The sequence below is a fragment of the Acanthochromis polyacanthus genome, chromosome 2, assembly GCF_021347895.1.
Source record: "Acanthochromis polyacanthus isolate Apoly-LR-REF ecotype Palm Island chromosome 2, KAUST_Apoly_ChrSc, whole genome shotgun sequence".
In the NCBI taxonomy this organism is placed as follows: Eukaryota; Metazoa; Chordata; class Actinopteri; family Pomacentridae; genus Acanthochromis; species Acanthochromis polyacanthus.
Window position 1 is genome coordinate 1922553 of NC_067114.1, and position 20382 is coordinate 1942934.

Consider the following 20382-nt stretch of genomic DNA (forward strand, 5'->3'; position numbering starts at 1 on the left):
AAACAATTGCATCTCTAATCCACTCTCACCTCTCCAATAACAATCTGTTATGGACAGTTCCAGTCTGGTTTCTGTCCATCACAACACAGAAACAGCTCTACTCAAAATAACCTAAAACCTCCTGATTCAGATTCATGGCTGCAGACTCCGGACTCTTATCCATCCTCATCCTTCTGGACCTGAGTGCAGCTTATGACACCATCTCCCACTCTGGCATCCATTGGTTTATCATGCACACCCTTGGACTGGTTCTCATCATATGTCTCTCACTGCACTCAGTACATTCAGTTAAACACTAGTGCTACTACCGCATCAACTGTCCATTTGTGCATGTGCGACCGTAAGTCTACTTGGATAAACTGCCCGAAATGCGTTGTCAGAGACGTTTCAGTGATTCGGAATCATTCTGTGCTGCAGATGGGTTAATTCCGTTAAAAATTTTTTTTTATCAGATTAATCATGACGACAGATTAATCCGCTTTAATGCGTTAATTTTGACAGCAATCTTAAAGACATTCACATCCCAGCCGTCTCCGTTCTAATACGGTGTTCCCCAAGGCTCTGTTCTCGGTCCCATCCTCTATTTATTTATCTTCTCCTATTTATCTTCTCTCTTCTGACTTTTTGTAAGTCAACAGAGAAATAAACATGGTGGATGTAAAAAAAACAAAACAAAAAACCTCTAAAAACAAATTTAGGAAATGTTTGGTGGACTTGAAGATATACGCAGCAACTTGTAGTGACTAAAACTGAATGTAAACGCTGCTTTAAAGACGTTCTGAAGCAATAAGACTTGAGATGTCATCGACTATTATGCCTTATTAGCAAATTATTAGTTTGCTTAGATAAAATACACAGATTTCATGCGATGAAGTTCTACTTGACAACAGGTTAAAATGGTCAAGAGCGTTCCAAAATCACAGTGCATTATATTTTTACACCCTGCTGCAGGGAATCAAGTCACAGCTGCTTCATTTAGTGGTATTTATGACATATCTGTGTACATGCTCAGGACATTCAGTTATTATCCAGCTAAACACCAGAGCTGGGAATGAGCAATCCAAGGCTCTATTTGGACACTAATGGGGCGAGATTGATGCAAAATGTTCCAGCAGCAGCTTTTGTTTTGAAATCTTTGCACATTACAATATTTACAGCTCACAGAGAAGGATCCAATGAGCAAATACATGCAGCCACTGATTCTGTTGCTCGGTGTGAAGCTGCCATGCACGTGGAAGCTCATATGAAGAGTGTTCCAGCAGTGGAGAGCTGAAGAGGCTCTCTGAGCATGTATGACCTGAAAGGAAAGCTGAATGAGCAGCAGGAGACAAAGATTCAATCAGCTCCTGACAGCTAAGATGGAAAAACGTGACAGCAGAAAAAGAAAGTGATGTGAAACCTCATGGACAGACGAGTGAGCCGACATGAATCCATGGATGATGTGAAGGTAGCAGCACGTGTCCTGCAGTGATGAAAGCTTTTTCACATCAAACTCCACTGAAAATGAAACTTCGCACTATTTGTTGGATGTATTTCTGCGACAAAAACTTTCCTATTGTCAAACCTTTTCTATTCTTCACATATTTATGAAGGAGAAAGTCATTTCTAATTTGGAAAACGGAATTCAGCTTGGAGGAATAAAAGCAAACTACTTCTGCCTTGGTGACGGCATTGTTTGTTCTCTTGATTTTGAGTGGATGGCATTAATTAAAATTCCCACCAGGTGAATGTGTTCCAGCACACAGATCACAAACAGGAGCTAAAACAGGTCTCTGAGGGAGCTGCAGAAAAGAAATGTTCTCCTGAAAAAGTTCTTGAATGGTTCCACTGCACATGTGGCAAAAGTTGTGCAAAATGTTTTCTGAAATCTGATAATCTGATGACTATAAAGTGCTACAAGATGCATTGTGGGTAACGTAGGCGTCTGGTTGGAGGTGGATACGAGCACACTGACTTTAAAAAAATAAAAATAAATACAATAAAAGAAAAAAAGAGATCTCTGTGTCTACTGAAACAATCCTATGCCTGCTTTTTTAAGGTCAGATAATGTTACAGGTATGGAGCCAAAACACTGACAATAAAGTTTGGCTTAAAATATACAATCTGGTATTGGAAAAAAAAAAAAAAAAACTGAACTGAAAAAGCAACAATAGGAATTGAAATATTTGAAATTAAACAAGTTGTTGTTGCATTAAAAAATGTCACTGAAGAAGTGTCACTCAAACTAAAATGCAGATTTTTCTGCTTTTAAATGAAAATTTTAAATTTTTTTTTCATGTCTTTGTTTTTGAAGTGAATATTCTTTTTTACACTCAGCTTCAATATTTTTAGTTTCAACTTTGTCTTCCAGTTGTGGCTTGGAGGGAAAGTGATGCAGATGAGGGCCAAAGAATGCCTGATTTACATAGAATTCACTGATTACATCTGCAGTCAGTCATTCTAATCCAACACACTTTGTGCCAAATCGTGGTCCTTTAGCGGTCTGTTCTGTGTGCTGAAAGAAAAACTATCATTCACAGTCCTGCTTCTGTAGATTGAAAAGCGGGGTCAGACCGAGCAATAAAACACGATGCAACGGTTCCCTGTGCATGGTTGTGTTCAAGTTAGGTGGGTCTGCACGGGTACGGCAACACAAATATCCACTGAAGTCAATGAGGCAGACATCTGTATGAAACCGAACATATGTGACCGCTTAGACTGTGTGATTTGGCCCTTAATCGATCTGACGTCTCTTCTCTCTTCTGCAATAAATTTGGGAAAAGTAACTGTTGCTGAACATTCGTTTGCTTTTTCTCCAACATGATCCGATCAGTTTCTGCCCTCACTTGTTCAAATATATGTAGAAACTTAACAGTGAATAGAAAAAAACACCAGTTATAATGTGACACAGACGCACAAATATAAATGTCTGCAACAGTTTACTAGACTGTGGGCTCTGTGGAGATTCATCGCAGAAGGATCGGTCAGGTTTTAGGCTAGACGGGTTGCACAAGTCAGAAGTCACCTTTTCTATCTTTAATAGAGAGTGCAAGTCAAGAAAAAGAGAGGAAATGAGCAAATATAGAGAAAGAGGGAGACAGGATGACATGCAACAAAGCTAAGTTATTCTCACAGCAGATATTCTGTTACTGAAAATGAAAAGTTGCTCTGTTGCATTCAAATGTCCCAGGAAAGCTGACAGTGTGTCAGGATGCACAACACCGAGGCTTTCCTACCGAAACATCTAAATGGAAATCAGTCATCTGTGGAAAAAGCCTACAGACCATCTTAAGCACGGCGTTAAACTGCTTCGAGCTTGTCCCATTAAATAAGCACTTTCCTTTAAATAAAAAAGAAACAATCAGAATAAACAAAATGACAGAGCAGGTTGTAATATGATGCATGAATCAAACAGCAGACACGTGTGTGTTCAGCAAATGCTTCACTGCTTGCAAAGCACTGTAGATGTGTTTTTAAATCATTCATCTTGCGTGCATCTGACAGAACAGATCAGCTTCCACGAAAAAACCCACACAAAGTGAAGCGCCACACGCATAATACAATTTAATCTATGCATTATATTTGTTGGGTATGTAGGTAGAGTATGTCAAAGTGTTTAAAAAGTAGCATTTGAAGTTAAAAGTGAGAAAAATGTGGTTTCAGCAAATTGTCAGACTGCTTCCATCTTTTACAGAGTTCAAAATGCAGATAACTTCAGACTAGTGATGACCTGATCAAGTTTTAATCCCCCAGTCCGATCAGATCATGAAATATTTAGCATCTGCCAATACCGAGTCCGAATCCGACATCATTTTAACACAAACTTCAAGTACTGTGAAATTATTAGAATCGATCCAGTGAATGTGCTGGACAGCTGGATCACTCTGCAGTGGATTAAGAAAACTGCTGACGTTTCAAAATAGTACAATCCTGGATTCTCATGCGTGACAGAACACATACTGTGGATCAGCTGTAGTACCTGGTTGCACCACCAGGTGGAGCCTCTTACTGTTACACACTGTAGTTTCACAGGATGTAAGGGGAGGGTAGAAGCACGTCATTGGCCGATCATTTCAGTCGGTTTATTCGTATCGATCCATTTATAAAATCCACTTCACTACAGGAAACAACTACAACCTGTGTGCAGAAACCTGCCGCACTGAAAACAGCAAATTCTGCCGAGGATTTGGATCACACAGGAAATGAGTCTTGCTGGTATTCCTCCCATTCTAATCACAGAACTTTTTATCCTACATGTAAGTGTACCTCTGAAACAATTCCACCCAAGACTGTTACTGAAGCTGCATCCTTTGCTTAGCTCCGCCCACAAAGACTGTAATTGGTCTTTGTGAGAAAGAAATACAAATGAGTGTTAACCGCTACAGGAGAATGAACCGAGGTGCAGCCAGACCCATATGCTCTGCAGAACTGTCTGGTTTAGTGAGACTAACGCTGTAGGAGGCGGCCACCCAGACTACGGGCAGCTCCATGTTGGCAAGCAGAGAGCATTGTGGGAGTTTGGCAGCGACAGGCGCCATGACAGAGACGTTTATGACACATCCGGCCGGAACTGTTGCGTTATTAATAATCCATCCCAATGCAGCTCTGGCTCTCCCATTCTGTGTGACGGAAGTTTGAAAGTAAAAATCTGGTTTAGAGAAGAGCTGATGTTGACAAATTAAAAACTGCTGTGATAGTGCTGAGCAGGGCTTTGATCAGAGAGCTTATTTCTTCATTTTATGTTCAGATTTTGTAACACTTTTACTCAAACTCTGTGCGGTTTGTCTCCAGCGGCCTCTAAGCTGGTGTGAATCTGCTCTCCCATATAAACTGTTGCTGCAGAAATGCTTCATCTTGTGATCCTGATCCCTGACATCAGCTCTGAACATCTACTTCACACACTTTAGACCAGGAGTGTCCAACATGAGGCCCGTGGTCCAAAAGTGGTCCTCCAGAGGGTCCAACATTAACTGCAGATTGTAAATTAGTAAAACTATAAATTTAAAATCATTTCTAGACCATGACAAGTTGTTTAGATCAGAAAGTAAAACACTAGATTGTTCTTTTGTCACTGTGCCTCTTTTTTGTAATATTTTGTCTTTATTTGTTGTTTTTTGTCATTTGTTTCTCGTTTTGGGTTTCCTTTTTGTCTAACTTGTGCATTTTGCCTCATATTTGTCATTTTGTGTTTTGCTTTATTCATTTTGTGTATCTTTTTTGACGTTTTGTTTCACACTTTTGTCATTTTTTGGCTCGTTTTTGTTGTTTGTCCATTTTTTTGTCACTTTGTAACTTTTTTGTCAAATTTGTGTCTCTTTTTTGTTTTGTTTCATGTAATTTTTTGTTATTTTGTGTCTCACTTTTGTCGTTTTGTCTCATTTTTGTAATATTTTGTCTGGTTTTATTGTTTTTTTGTCTTTTCTAAAGTACAATCCTCCATGGTTCAGGTCCAGGTGACTAAATGTTGTGTTCCTTTGTAGACTCTCTGTGATCTGGAAGTTGTAATGTGGAAATGATAAACTGAGGATGAATGTTGATGAAATGTAATTTTTCTTAATAATTTTCTGGTTGTTTATGATGTTTAGTAAAAAGATCATTCCTTAAACGTGAATATTTTCAGAAAGTCCTTTTTTGCACAAAGGAACCATGAGGAGTTGTGGTTATTTACAGGTTATTATTCTGTGGTTTTACTGGTCTGGATCACTGGAGATCAGATTGGGCTGAATGTGGAACCTGGACTAAGATGAGTTTGACAGCCGTGCTTTAGACATGTAGAAGTTGCTCCCCACTCACACAGGTTTGAGCTTTACCTCTTATCACACACACTGAACTCAGCTCTGAATCCAACCCTCCACTGCTGTCAGCATCTGTTAAAAGATTTGAATTCAACTTTCAAAATGACTCTAAACCATTTGCTCATCCACTCACCAGTCCGTCACAGGCGCTTATAGCTGCACTTCCTCTAACAACGGCCTCGTCCCACACCTCTCCTAAGAAATGGCACCGGAAGGCTCCAGGAGGAAGGATGTGGGCTCCGTCCAGGCCGCCGTACCTCCTCTCCGTCAGGAAGCCCGGGGCCAGCAGGTGTCTGTTCAGGGTGAGGTTAAAGTGCAAGATGTGGCCGCCGTGCCAGAACTGGTAGAAAACCCGGTCCACATCCGGCGGTTCCTCTGCGGCGTCCCGGCGCTGAACACGGCGAGCGTGGTGAGACAGGAAGTTGGACAGGAAGTGACCTCTGGCATCCACTCTGGTGGGGTGAACCACTTCATACTGAGGCAGGTCCTGCAGAGACCCGTCTGTGGTGGGAAGAGAGGACGGGCATTAAATCATGGGAAAGAGGAGGGCAATTACATAACTCAGCGGCTGCAAAGCTGTAAACAAAACTGAGGAAGTTTTAAACAAACCCATATGGCTGTCAAACGTATGTTGTATGTCTGAACACAGAAACAGTCCATGCATGTAGCACAGGGGAGTCAAACTCATCATCACTAAATATAAAATCACTTATTCCTACAGAACATCATCTTAATGTACAACAGTTGGATTATAACTGATGTATTTCAAACATCTTCATGTACAGTCAAAAACAAATGCAGACAGTCACCTTCCTGTTTTTATACACTCAGGTTTGTGCTCTCACATTTAGATGTGTGTGAAACAAAAGCCGGCAAACAGTGAAACACCAGCTGTGATGCAGAGCAATGAAGCTGCCGCTACATCCTGTGAGTTTCTCCATTTATTCTGAGCCATCTCCACCACAAGCATGAAAACATACACGCATGGCACAACACTACAGAGCAAATATCTAGAAACAGAAATCACTTATTATCCAGAAAATATCACCTTAATGTGCAACAGCTGGATTGTTACTGACGCATTTCGAACACGTCTTCATGTACACTTGAAAACAAAACAGTCATTTTAATTGACTCAGACTTCACTCACTAAACCTTCTGCTCCCAGATTTGTGCTTTCACACTCAGATCTTTGTCAAACCAGTCTGTGAAAAGGCCTCCACCAACAGAACTCCAGTAAAACTGTCGCTGCTTCCTGCAAGTTTCTCCACTTACTTGGAACTATCTCCACCACATGCATGAAAACATTCCTGCATCACAGAACATCATCTTCATGTGCAACAGGTGGATCGTCCCTGATGCTTCTTCATCACACCTCCGTGCAGGATAAGAACGTTTCTTTTCCATCTCTAAACACTCACACCGCTTCTGTGCTCACAAAAACCTCTGCTCTCACACTCAATCAGTTTTGACCGATTTGAGGTCCGTATTTTTTTACATCATTAGCTCCATATTATAGCAGCTTGATTGCACAATGGCTCACGGTCACGCCACTTTTGGAAAATATTAGGTCATTTCGGTTTTCTACAGCGGAATCTCTGGGCGATCTCTGCTAGCATGATTCACCCAAATCAAGTGAGATATTTATTTGAATAGTGACATAACCTTCTTCAGTTTTAATTGCTACAGGCATTTTTGTGCCATAGAAATGCACCCATGACAGTATCCGTGACTTGCAAGTGTGAATTAGGCTTAATAATGTGAACCCTAACTGTTACAAGACAACAATATGGACAGTGTCTCTTGTCCTGTCTCTGAAGCAAGAAGGCAGCAATGACTTCACTGATTGATTGCTGAGAGGGTTGTTTTACAAAGATGTGAGAACACAAAGAAGAGAGCAGAAGTGTTGAGAGCCCAGAGAAGCAGCCAGAGCAGAAGCACTCCAACTGAAGCACAGGACATTTGTGCAGCAGCAGATCTGCACCAAAGCAGAGGCTATTTGAGAGAAAGGGAAGGTTTTTCAGCAGCACAAAATTTGAATATAAAGTGCAGAAATGTTGCTTTCAAACTGAAAACCAGCGGAAGGACAGCGACTCGGATGCAGATGTGTCGAAAAAGCTTCAGGAATAATCCAACCACTGCGCATTCAGGTGATGTTCCGTGGATAAAAATATATTATTTCTGGACATGTGCACTACCAGGTTGTGTCATTTGTCGACTTTTTCATGAATGTGGTGGAGCTTGTTCCAAATAAAGACAGAAACCTGCAGAGTGTGGAGGAGGTTTGAACATAAAGCGTTAGATCTGCATCAACAGTAACATCCACGGTAACATGTGGACTTTGGAAGAGGAAGATACAGTGACAGCAAACAGGGGCGACATAACAAAGTTATCCGAGCACATTTTCCCAAGCAGAATGCAAGGAGAGCTGGAAACAGCAACGAGAAGAGACAATCTAAAGAAAACAAACACTTTGTCTACTGCTGCAGCTAATAATAGTAATTTTCCGTGTTCTGTTACATCATAATAACACATAATGGGGTTTATGAGCAGCTTCGAGTTAAGAGCAGGTACAGTACTAACAAATGTGGTTAATCTGCTTCAGTAAAAGAGGATCATCGTAATTATCGTTGTCACAGCAACACAATCTGCTCCACCGGGTTATTCTGTGCAGCTCGTAGTACAAATAAGGCTTCATACTTTTTGTACACACTGCTGCTGATGAATGTAGATCGTCTGTTGGGGGACAAAGATCTGCTACTGAACCTTCAAAAGTCAGCGATCGGCTTTGTGTCCTCCAGGTGAAACGAGCAGAATGCAAACGATGGTTCCACACAGCCTCGAGAAGAGTTCTCAGCGTCGCTTTGGATCATCAACACACATATTTGTAAGAATACATCAGCGCACACGGATCCAACTTACAAGGTTTTTGGCAACTAGCCGTTTGGAATGTCTCACTAAATGAGGAGTTCTTACTTTTTTCATGCCACTTGCAGTATTTACAGTATGTTTACTTCACTGAATGTGTTCTGTCTGTCAGCTACGCTCCTTTAAATCACACTTTGCTTCAAATTATGCAACATCAACCTCGTGCAAATATTCCTGCAAAGATTTTATCGCCGGTCGCCTTGAGCAATCAGCAGGACTGTCTCTCATTATGTGTCTTACTGATGAAAATCTGCACCAGATTTTCAAAATATTTGTTAAAGAAATGTCTCAGTCTCTGTGTTATCTGTGAAGGTCGGCAGTTCCCTGGATGACTTGAATGTGAAAACTCTTTTTTTTTTTTAAGTAGAATGAAGCAGATGAGGGATTTCCTCCTTTTTATGCAGCGTCTTAATTAAGAAAATATGCCCAATACAATTTGCAAATTTAAACGGCAGCTTTTCATCAAGCAGCTGTGGCCTCTGGACCGGCTCGACGAGCAATTATGGGCCATGAAAATAAGGAAGGGAAAATCAATTAAAAACTTTTTTGTAGTTATCCGTGGTGATCAGAAACAGACACACTGTTGAAATGAGGACACTGACTGTGGAGGCGGTTCTGCTGAAAATGAAGGGTGTGGGCGCAAGAGATGCTGATTTAACCCCAAGAACTGTTTTATGCAGGAAAATAAACCCTTCTAGACTTAAAAATAACTCTTGCTGCAGCTCGAGCACACCAGCTCCCCTAAAATCAACTCAAACACTGTGAAACTGCTTTAAACTACACAACGGCAACGTGTCATAATGGAGGAATTCAACTTTCTGTGTTGAAACTAAAATCTAATTCTAAAGAAGACTAATGATGCAGACATTTGGTTTTGAAAAAAACCAAATGTCACCAAACACACCAAAAAAGTGTGTTTTGGGATTTCCATCATTGTGCTGCAGCTCCAGGGTAGAAATGCTCCCTTGGTAGCTTATTTGGTCATAATTTGTCATCTAGAATTTAAAAAAAAAAAAACACCATATAGGCATGCTAACAAGACAAAAAACTTGCTTTTAACCAGAGGTCCTATCATGTTCCTTTTAATTCACTCTAAACCAAAATGAGTCTATTATGAGAATGACTCTTCCCTTTTACTACTTGACCCTCTGCAGCTATAACAAATACCATTATGCATTCATGTTCCAAGACAGAATAAAAACCGTCTCATTTAGAGGCGGACTGCGTCCCAGTGCTCCACTTTCAGGTTTTGTTAGACTTTAAAAATAAACTTTCGCCCCCCCAGAGCCAACAGCTAACACCTGAAATCGTTACTGTCTGAGAGTTTCTCCCCCTCAGCGACACATCAGCGTCTAGACTCCTGAACGGCTGACAGTAGTTGGCTTCTTCTCTCCGGGGCACACAGCCTGTTTGGACAGGATGAGGCACACTTCTGGTTGCTTTAATCTCAGGAGACTCTCGACTTTTAGCATCCAAACCACAAACTGGAGGAAGGGGGAGAGACTGAGGGGGATGAAAGTACTGGGAGAGGAGGGGGAGGATTAATTCTCTGATGTGATGATATCCAGTGGGGCAGCCAATACACTGAGTTTCCTGTGTGTTTTACTGGAGAGGTCAGAGGTTGGAGCTGCACTGGGCTTCTGTTTCTTTTTTTTTTTTAATAGATGGTGTGTAAAGCCTCCTACGATTCAGCTCTCTGTGCAGCTCCCACACTGAGCTGCTCTACCCTGGGCTTCATTGTCATGTTCAGCCCCAAACACTGCAAACACCACTCACAGCTGGCCTCCATCTGCCGCGAATCAGACGCACTAGTGGAACAAATGCGCACAAAAGCACCAGAGAACGCAGCGGGATCAGAAGTCAGTGCGTCTTTTCTTAGGGTGTACAGGCTCACTAACCTGGTTCATGTGACAGTCCCAGAGTTTTGCAGCTTTCCAGGACCATCAGCAGCGCGATGAAGCAGTGAATGGGAGCCGCTCTTTGTCCAAAAGCGTGAAGCCCGCAGCGCATGTTGTCAGGACGGTGGGAGCAAGTACTTCACAAACATTTACTGCCTTTCCTCACGGCGCGGTCGGCTGTCAATTCAAATGATTTCCATCTGGAGCTGCACTTTCGTTCGCTTTTGCTGCGACCCTGCTTTAATCTGTGACAGTCTCATAAAACTCCTCCGGCTCAGGCCTGGACATCGTCTGTCTCCACGGGGCGTTTTTGTTGCATTCTCTCCCTGTTTTTATTGTGTTTTCAGCGTGTTTGTGCGTCGCTCCCTGCTCCTTCTGTCCTCCATCAGCCTCCTCCCGACAGCCAGTGACAGCTTGAAACTTTTCCTGCAAACTTTCGCAGAGCCACCCCCACAGATGGGTGGACTTAAGACAATGGGCTATCTTTCAGGAGGGCTTAAAGGGGAATGCTACTCCAAGAAATCGGATACAGTGAAACAGGTCCAATTGGCAGTTAGTCCAAACAAAAAAAGTGAGGTCCTTCGGGTTCTCGGTGGGTCAGATGAGGACCGGTTTCCAGACGGTTGCTTTCACTTGTAATCAGACAAATAATTACAGATCAGGAGCTTCACTTTGTTATTTAAGAATAAACATTTTCCAGTGGGAACTCTTTCCCGAAACATCCATAAAATGATGAAGGGAAAGCAAAAAGTTCAGGGAGGATCCTGATCTGAAAAACCTTAACTCATGACTTAAACTTCGGATACATTTGAATTTATAGCGGAGAAAATGTCACGACGGGATTTTCATGCTGTGGATCAAATTTAGACACACATGGAAAGTTTATATTGAAACGAATTCATATGGCCTCTAAACTATGTGTCATTTAGTGGAAGTGTTCGTGTCTCCAAGCTTAGTGCGCCCTCTAGTGGACCAATAGAGGCACTATGGACCGCTGGAGCAGGGATGGTACTTCTGCATTTACAGTATGTTTGAAATGTTACACATGACTTCTGATGTTATTTTAAAACTTTTACATTAATCAAAATGCAGACATTTTAATGGATCACTGATGCACCAACGCTCACACTCAACCTGTGGATAACTCTGGGAAGGGCTGAACTTTGTGCATCAACAGGTGGCAATAGATGAAAATATAATTATGTCCCTATTTTGACATTTTAGTGCACACATTACTAATACTGCTTAAGCATTACAGTAGATTGTTCTTTTCCCATGGCTTCAACAGTTCGTGCCCATTTTACGCACGGGCCAGGCGCATTCCATCACAGGTCTAATGAGCTGACAGGAGTAGAAGATAAATTCCAAACAATAAAAACTCCCCCCTCGTTCTCTGCTGGATTCATGATGCTTTCTGCACATCTGCTACCAGCTCCTCTCGCATCCCAGTCGACCAATCGTGTCTGAGCAGCGCAGCGACACACCTGTATAAAAGCAGCGTCAGGCCAGCTGCCAGTCAGAGAGGTGAAGAAGACCAAAACACACTGAATGGAGAGGAGGAGGAGAGGGGATTCTTTCACATGGACTGTGCCTTAAAATCCGGCTGTGAGTCCTGAGTCCTGGTTTAAGACATGGATGAGATATTTAACCACAGCGGAGCTCCAAACCGGAGTTTCTCCGGTGATGAGAGGTTCGGCTTTGAAGACATCGATGTGAGCGCAGACGGGACTCCCATCCTGAGGATCCTCATCTCTGTGGTTTACTCTGTAGTTTGCGCGGTGGGTTTGGTGGGGAACCTGCTCGTGTTTTTCCTCATGAGGTTAAGACAAGGCAGAAAGAGGTCCACGATTAACTTCTTCATCATCAACTTGGCGGTGACGGACTTCCAGTTCGTCCTCACGCTGCCCTTCTGGGCCGTGGACACCGCGCTGGACTTCAGCTGGCCGTTTGGAGACGCCATGTGCAAAATCATCCTGTCGGTCACCGTCATGAACATGTACGCCAGCGTCTTCTTCCTCACCGCCATGAGCGTGACCCGCTACCTGGCCGTGGCCTCGGCCCTGAAGAAGAAAGCTCACCGGAGCCCCCGGTGCGTGAAGTGGGTGTGCGCGGTGCTGTGGGTGGCGGCGACGGCGGCGACGGCTCCGACAGCCATCTTCTCCACCGTGACCGTGGTGGCCGGAGAGAAACTCTGCCTCCTCAAGTTCCCCGAAGGATACGACTGGCTCGCCCTCTACCACATCCAGAAGATCCTCATAGCCTTCATCATCCCGATGCTCATCGTGTCCGTCAACTACCTGATGCTGCTGCGCTTCGTGAGGCAGCGGAGCATGGACGGCAGCAACCCCAAACGGAGGTCCAGAGTCACCAAATCAGTCGCTATCGTGGTTTTGTCTTTCTTCTTCTGCTGGATGCCAAACCACGCCATCACCTTCTGGGGCGTCTTGGTCAAATTCAACGCGGTCAACTGGGACACTTCCTACTACATGGTGCACACCTACGTGTTTCCGGTCACCGTGTGTCTGGCGCACGCAAACAGCTGCTTGAACCCGGTGCTTTACTGCCTGATGAGGCCGGAGATCAGGAAGATGCTCAGCGGGTTGTTCTGGAAAGTCTCCAGTCCGTCCGCCAGCAAAGTCTGTGCCACGCGCTCCGTTACGCAGGGCGAGCTCCAGGGAGTCGTTCCCCTCCAGATCATGGACAACGCGGAGTATTCGCTGCCCATCATCGACCGGAAAGGTTTATCCAGATCCAAAATCATCCCATACAGCCGCTGAGCGTCCTCCTCTGCTCTGGTGGATCAGCTGGAGCTGTCGTGCGTAATTCTCTCGCCTCTGTTCCAGTTTGAACATTTTACTGAGCAGGTTCACAGATCATCACGCGTTTTTATCCAGACTGAATGTGACAGGTGACTCATTCTCCAAAGTGCTCTCTGATTCCATTCATGGAAAAAAAAACAAATAAGCTTTGAATTTGTGTTTCTTCTTTGCACTCCATTAAAATGCAGCTTTTCTTATTGTGAGAAGAAAGACGAGAAAAGAGAGTCTGGGACAAACAGCCTGGAATGGAATCAAATGCTGGACATTGAGGGACACCAGAGTCTCAGCTCCATGGGATCCTATAAAATGATCTATAATGAACATGGCTATGGTTGCAGTGTTTTCCATTCATGTTGTAAAACCTGTCTGTAAATAAACGGCTTTTTCCATCTCAGGGAGTAGATGTTTGTTTTTCCCCCATTAAGTCCATTTGTTTCTGACTCCCTGCTGTTATTTGCAAAACCATGCAATGATCTCCAGCTCTGAGGTGGTCGAATCTGTCTTCCAGCCTCTATTATAGACTGTGAACATAAATAACATGCTGTGTTTTACCACAACAGAACAAAACAGAACATACAGTGTATTTTCTCACTGCAGGTTTCTCTCACATCATTTGTCCTGTAAATCAGAGCAGGTGCTTTTCTACAGGCAGATCCTCTTCTTTCATTATTAAAATAAATCAGTTGTTTTTTTTCTCTGAGAACAGCCCATACATGTTAGATTTAAGAAAAATAAGGAAAGTAATGTGCAAAGAAACATGCAAATAACATGCAAACGAGGCTGGTCAAAGAAGTAAGGTGTAAAAAAATGCTGACATTTACATTTTTTAAAAAAAGAGCATAAAGTGTCAATTTTGCACTCAAAAAATCTCTTTGACTGAATGTAAAAATGGAACATATTTCCACACATTTAAATGGCTTTAATCAGCATTAAGCATCTCTGTTGAACCAACCTGATGTATTTCAGTGAATCGGCTCCATATTTTAGAGTAAGTTTAAATATTCAAAGATTAGCTCAATCTGATTAAAACAAGTCAACCAAGTCCTTGAAAATAAGTTGAATTAAGTTCTGATGCACACATACAACTGTGGTAATATTTTGAAGATGCAGCTAAGGCAGCATCAATCAGCAGCATCATGGGACAACTTTTAAACATTAAGTTGGATCATCAGACTGTCTGAATGCCGTAAGAAAACTACTTTATGTGGAAATCCTTTAAATTTATGTTCATTCCAGAGTTACTTTTTGATCCTGGCATGAATGAATCCAGTGAATGTTTTGGGATTTTGTGCAAAATTAACCTCAGAAACATGAAGCTGTGCTGCAGAACGCCCATCAGTAAATGCATCAGGCAGCCATTCTCCTTCTTGATTGCTGGAAACGGCCACAGAACGGTTCAGAGAAGACGTTTCATGCATAATTCATGTTGGACAAACTCCTTCTCATCACGTGCAGCCTGTTTGCTGATTGTGGAGCATTCAGCAGACACACGGTGGAGATGTCAGCAGCAGCAGCTCCAGAGGTTCCAGCAGACACTTGGCATTCGACGGCGGCACGGATCCTACTCAGATCACTGATCAGACGAAACACAGGACGGCTCCGGGCGGAGGGAGTCTCCTGGCTGCAGGCGGCGTCCACTGCTGCCAGCTGTCTGGTTAGTGAGAGTCTGACCTTCCTCCATCCTCCTGCTGCTGCTTTGTTCTCTGTCCATGATGCTGCAGGGAGCTGAATGATCACAAAGGGTCCAAATTTTCTCCTGAAGCAACAAGTGGATCAGGCCACATTGTTTGTCTCTGATTCCTCCAGTCCAGTAGAACTAAAGTCATTTTAGCCCAAAGCACAAACGGCTCCTCAAAGGGTTTCACAACCTGCAGTCTGAGACCTTCAGCCCCATGAAAATAAAACACCTTTAACAGCAAAGAAAGAGAAGGAACCCCAGGAAGAAAAACACTGAGGATTATTTCAATACAGAACCATCACTAAAAGAGGAAATAGTTGATGCATGACCTATAGTTTCTCTAAATTCTGCTGATTTGAAAGTCCGATTACTTATTTTGACCCCCCAGAATTACAGGTTCTGAAAATAATCACTAGAAGAATTTAAGTTTTTCTTGTTTGATCCTAGACTCTACACTGTTACACGCAAATGAATGAATCGCTTGATATTGCAGCAGGTGAGGCACCAGAAAAATAGAGAAAATATATCACTACTATTATTATTAATAAAGCAATTTTCCAAAAATTAAGTAGAGTTTCTCATTTTAACTACACATGAAATCAGATGTATTTTTAGATGGTTAATTAAGCACATTCATATCTTGTGAAAAACTCTCAAATTCCCAATAAACACGGTTGAATAAAGTCACAATACAAATAATTAGGCGTAATTTTGTAGAAAAATGCTGCTATTAATTCACTTTTATTACATAATTCTATGTAAAAATAAATTAAAATGCTAAAAATGTCAAAAATACTTTTGTAAGATTAGTAAATCTGTTTCAAAGTGCAAGAATCTATGATAAATTATAGATCACATGAAGTGTAATCTGAGTTCTACATGTGGCGGACATAAAAATCTGAATTGAATGGATCTGTCACGTTAAAAATGTATTTCCAGCATTAAAATGAACCTTTAAGAGATCATCAGAGCGGTGGAAAAGAAATAACACAGATGGTCTGTTTGATTTTTCAAAATAAAAGCTAAAAATCTGACCTTTGTAACCTGCCCATGATGCATTATTCCCACCTTCAGTGCAGTGTTTTTTTTTTAAAAAACTTACTTTACTACCGTTAAGACACACACACAGTACATTTACAGCATGATATCTATAAAACACACACGCTGCATAACCTTCCATATACAGAAATCTTGTTTATTCAGTGATAATCTGACAAAATCCTTAACATTAATTCTGAGCGATTATGCTTACAGTCCATATAAATCAATACACAGCAGCTTTGCATCCTGAGTTTAAGTGTTTTATTTTCACTTTGGTCCCTGAGCCGGCAAGTTTGAAAAAAAAAAAACCTCCTCAGTTTAATTTTAAAGTCCAATTTATGTTTGATTCCACATTTTGCACGTATCTTTAGTCGCCATATTCACGCCAATTAAGTGACTTGTTTGTAAGAACACTGAGCAGATATGTCATTTCAGCTCCTCCATGTTTTCATACGTACAGCCTCTCAGTGGGAATGTAATCCACAGCTTTCTCACATACTCCAGGATTTAGCGCTTCTCTTCGATTCTCTCTGAATGGCAGCCCCCATCCTTCTTCTGCTGCATCGTATTCCACCTGCAGCTGCAACAATCTCTGCCCCCTCAGGGATCAATATGTTTCCACGCTGGCCGTCGGAGGCAGACGGTTTTCACGTGTCTCTGAATCAAACCTGCATCCATCCATATGAATGACTTCAGCGGAGGACAAAACCTCACAGGAGCCTGAGTTCATTTCAGTTTTAACTGAGAGAAAAAAACATTTACAGGGATTTTCCCCTCGCCAAGACTGGAGTTTATGTAGATTTTGCAGCCTGAATAAAAGTAGTGGATCTGAAATATCTGTGATTAGAGATGGAAGAAGCTCTCATAGATTAAGTAAAGGTAACAAATACCACAGTACAAAATATTAGCCTCGAAATGTGCTTAAATTACCAAACATTCTCATTGTGCAAAATGGCATATTTAAGAAGAATAAACACCGCTGAATTATTATTTTTGATATAAGGCCGTTTCTCTGCTTTTGAAATTATCCTCATGGATCAATTAAAGTTTTATCTAAAGCTCCAACATTACTTCATAATTTAGTTGTTGATTATATTTCTTGTTATTAACCAAATATGCAAAGTAACTAGTAAATATCTGAACAGATTTCAGGGTGAATGGAAGGAAAACATCCACCTCAGGATTTAGAACATCAAATCTTTCTGCAGGTAAAATGTTTTGTTTCTCTCCTTTCTAAGGAAAAAAAAACATGACTTATTTTATCTGCTGGTCAGAAAAGTGGATGTTTTCTGCCATAATACATATTTAATAAGCTCACACCTCATTTGTTTGTCATTTTCTCGCCATTGGTTTATTGAACATTTTACCCCAAAGAACAAGATGAAAATGAATTTCTCCAAGTTTCAATTCAATTCATTTCAAAGAACTTTATTTTTCTGATAAGAACTTCATTTGTGCCAGAGCATCTGTGTGTAAGTCGTACATGCAAAAAAATAGTATACATAATAAACACAAGCAGCATACTATACACACAAGACATCCAACATACCAGTAGATAAGAAGACTGATAAAAAAATATATAAAAAAACAACTTGCATGTTATCCTTACAAAAAGTGAAATACAAAATATATAAAAATAATTTAAAAGATTTTAAAAGGTGGTAACAAAATAGATAAAATGGCTCAATCATTCATAAGTCTGATGGAGTTTCATGGTGTATCTATAATATTACTGGAAAGTAACACCCAATTCACCTGTAGGAACTCCTATTTATGACTACCAATAGATATTTATAAGGATATTGACATAAGACAGGACTCCACTTTAATTTCTCTCTCATCATAAGACAAACACTGCCTCCTACTGGTGGATAAAGATAATAGAAATTTCTCTCAAACGTTTTGTTACTTAAGCTGATGCTCACAGATGGTATGTATTATATACTCATATGTACAGTATATAAACAGCAAATATGAGGAAACATTTCTAAAATCAGAGAAAATATTGTGTTAAAGACTTACCGAGCAGCGATGGGAACACACTGATAGAATTATTCCAACACTTTGATGGAGACAGAAAAAGATGGGATGCTGAAGTTAACTTACCATTTGGGAAAAATCAAGAGAGGGATACAGCAAGTGACCCTCTCTCTGTTTTTTTTCCACATTTCAAGAACGTAAAATTATAAAAAGATAAGATCATTCTGCGCCACTCGGACGCTGAACAACATGTACTGTTTTATGAGAAATTAAGAATACATCAGCGTTTAATCGGCAAAACTCCGGCCAATGATGATTATTTTGAAAAGGGCTATAATCGCCCGATTTAATCAAGTCGGAGACTAATCTTTCCCATCTCCCATTTAAGTTGCTTTGCTACTCCCGGATCAGCTGCCCATTTGCGAATGTGCGACGGCAAGTCTACTTGGACAAACTACTCCAAATGTGTTGCCAGACTGAGTCATTCTGCCTCAAAATCCCTGAAATTTTAATGCGTTAAATTATTAATGATGATGGATTAATCTGCGTTAACGTTTTAATTTTGACAGTCCTAGTCGTTTCCTCTCTAGCATGATATAGGACAGATTTATCCTGTCCATATATTTGGATCTGGACCTGCTCTAATGCGGTCTACATGGAAACAAAGCACAGAAATTTTGCAGTTCACCAAAACAGTGAAGGTTTCATGAATTCATAAGTGGTTTTCAGATAGCATTAAGGGTCCAGCATGGTTTAAAAAATGTAGAAATCAGTCACTCAGGGCTGTAACTTGTATTTGCCTCAACTTTTCCCTTAACTGCTGAATCATAAGCCAACTTCAGCACTGTGGCATCTAGGCAGAATATTAAAAAAACAGTTCAGCATTTAGGGAAATATCTGTCTGCTTCACCTTCTGGCAGAGATGAAAACAATAAATATGAAGATTGCAGCTGGTTATGTTCAATTAGTAATGATTGGAAACTGCCAAGAGCCAAGAAATAAACTATTTCCCTTCTTAAACAGAGATTAGTCATTTGTACAATGGAGGTTATTGCACTGAAAAGACAAATGAAGATATATTGACCTAATTATAGAGCTTTGAAGAGCCAACAGGCAGATTTTGTTTCCTTTTGACAAAAGCAGGTTAGAGCTGCTGGCTGCACAGAAAGTTATCAGGTAAACAGCTCTCTTTCCAGCTTCCATTTTGCTTTGAAAACATTCCAGATCTCCATTAAAAGCATGTTCATGGTGTTAGGGTTGGTGTGAGAAGAGGACCTGAATGCAGATCGGCAGGTAGCATGAACAAAGATCAAACTTACCTCTGAAGTGGCTGACATAAACTGGCATGGAAACAAGAGTTTACAAATTCAATTCCAAAGAAACAGATAGCTGGACGGACGAGGGACACGCATGTGGGAAACACAGGGAACTAATTAGACACAGGTGGAAGTCATGAAGGTCAGGAGAGTCATTTAAAAAAGGAGGGAAGACATACAAAGGTTAAAACTAACGACAGTGGTGCAGATAATAAAAAGGGAGGGAAACAACACAAACTAATAATGGTGGAGCAGACAATCAAAAAATAGAACACACAAAGGCAAAACTAATGACAGTGGAGCAGATAATAAAAAAATAGGGAAACACAATGGTAAAGCTAATGACAGTGGAGAAGACAATTAAAAAAGGAGGGAAAACACACAAAGGGGAAACTAATGACAGTGGAGTAGACAATTAAAAAGGAGGGAAAACACACAAAGATGAAGCGAATGACGGTGGAGTACACCACCAAACAAGGAGGGAAAACACTCAAAAGTAAAGCTAATGACAGTGGAGCAGAAAATCAAAAAAGGAGGGAAAACACACAAACTAATGATTGGTGGAGCCGACAATTAAAAGGGAGGAAAAAACACACCAAGGTAATAACTAATGACAGTGGAATAGACAATAAAAAAAAGGAGGGAAAACACACTCACAATGTTGGAGCAGATAATCCAAAAAGGAGGGACAACACACCATGGTAAAACCAATGACAGTGACATAGAGAATCACAAAAGGAGAGAAAACACACAAAGGTGAAGCTAATGACGGTGGAGGAGACCACCAGACAAGGAGGGAAAACACTCAAAAGTAAAGCTAATGACGGTAGAGCAGACAATCAAATGAGGGAAAACACACAAAGGGAATAAGTAAAATCATATGAGACACACAAAGAAAAGGATGCTTTCAAAGTGACCAACAAACGAAAGCAAAAAGCGCGACACATG

The 20382-nt window shown here is 41.2% G+C and overlaps 2 protein-coding genes across 2 annotated transcripts in view; one reads left to right on the plus strand and one right to left on the minus strand.

Annotated features, from left to right (window-relative positions):
• Positions 1-11045, minus strand: part of LOC110956566 (A disintegrin and metalloproteinase with thrombospondin motifs 7) — a 147151-nt gene extending 136106 nt beyond the window's left edge. Inside the window, exons 1-2 of the mRNA XM_051936592.1 lie at positions 10601-11045; positions 5908-6275 (exon numbers count right to left, since the gene is read on the minus strand). Of these exons, the coding sequence (XP_051792552.1) occupies positions 5908-6275; positions 10601-10712 (480 nt within the window). The 5' untranslated portion in view covers positions 10713-11045. The remainder of the gene's footprint in view (positions 1-5907; positions 6276-10600) is intronic.
• Positions 11046-12110: 1065 nt separating this feature from the next.
• On the plus strand, positions 12111-13813 carry rxfp3.3a2 (relaxin family peptide receptor 3.3a2). Its single transcript, XM_022217366.2, has one exon. It carries the CDS (start codon positions 12232-12234, stop codon positions 13375-13377), a length of 1146 nt encoding a protein of 381 aa, XP_022073058.1. The 5' UTR covers positions 12111-12231; the 3' UTR covers positions 13378-13813.
• The last annotated feature ends 6569 nt before the right edge of the window (positions 13814-20382 follow it).

What these genes read in the sequence shown, in the direction of transcription:
- rxfp3.3a2 (XM_022217366.2), top strand. Translation starts at nt 12,232, where the DNA reads ATGGATGAGATATTTAACCACAGCGGAGCTCCAAACCGGAGTTTCTCC.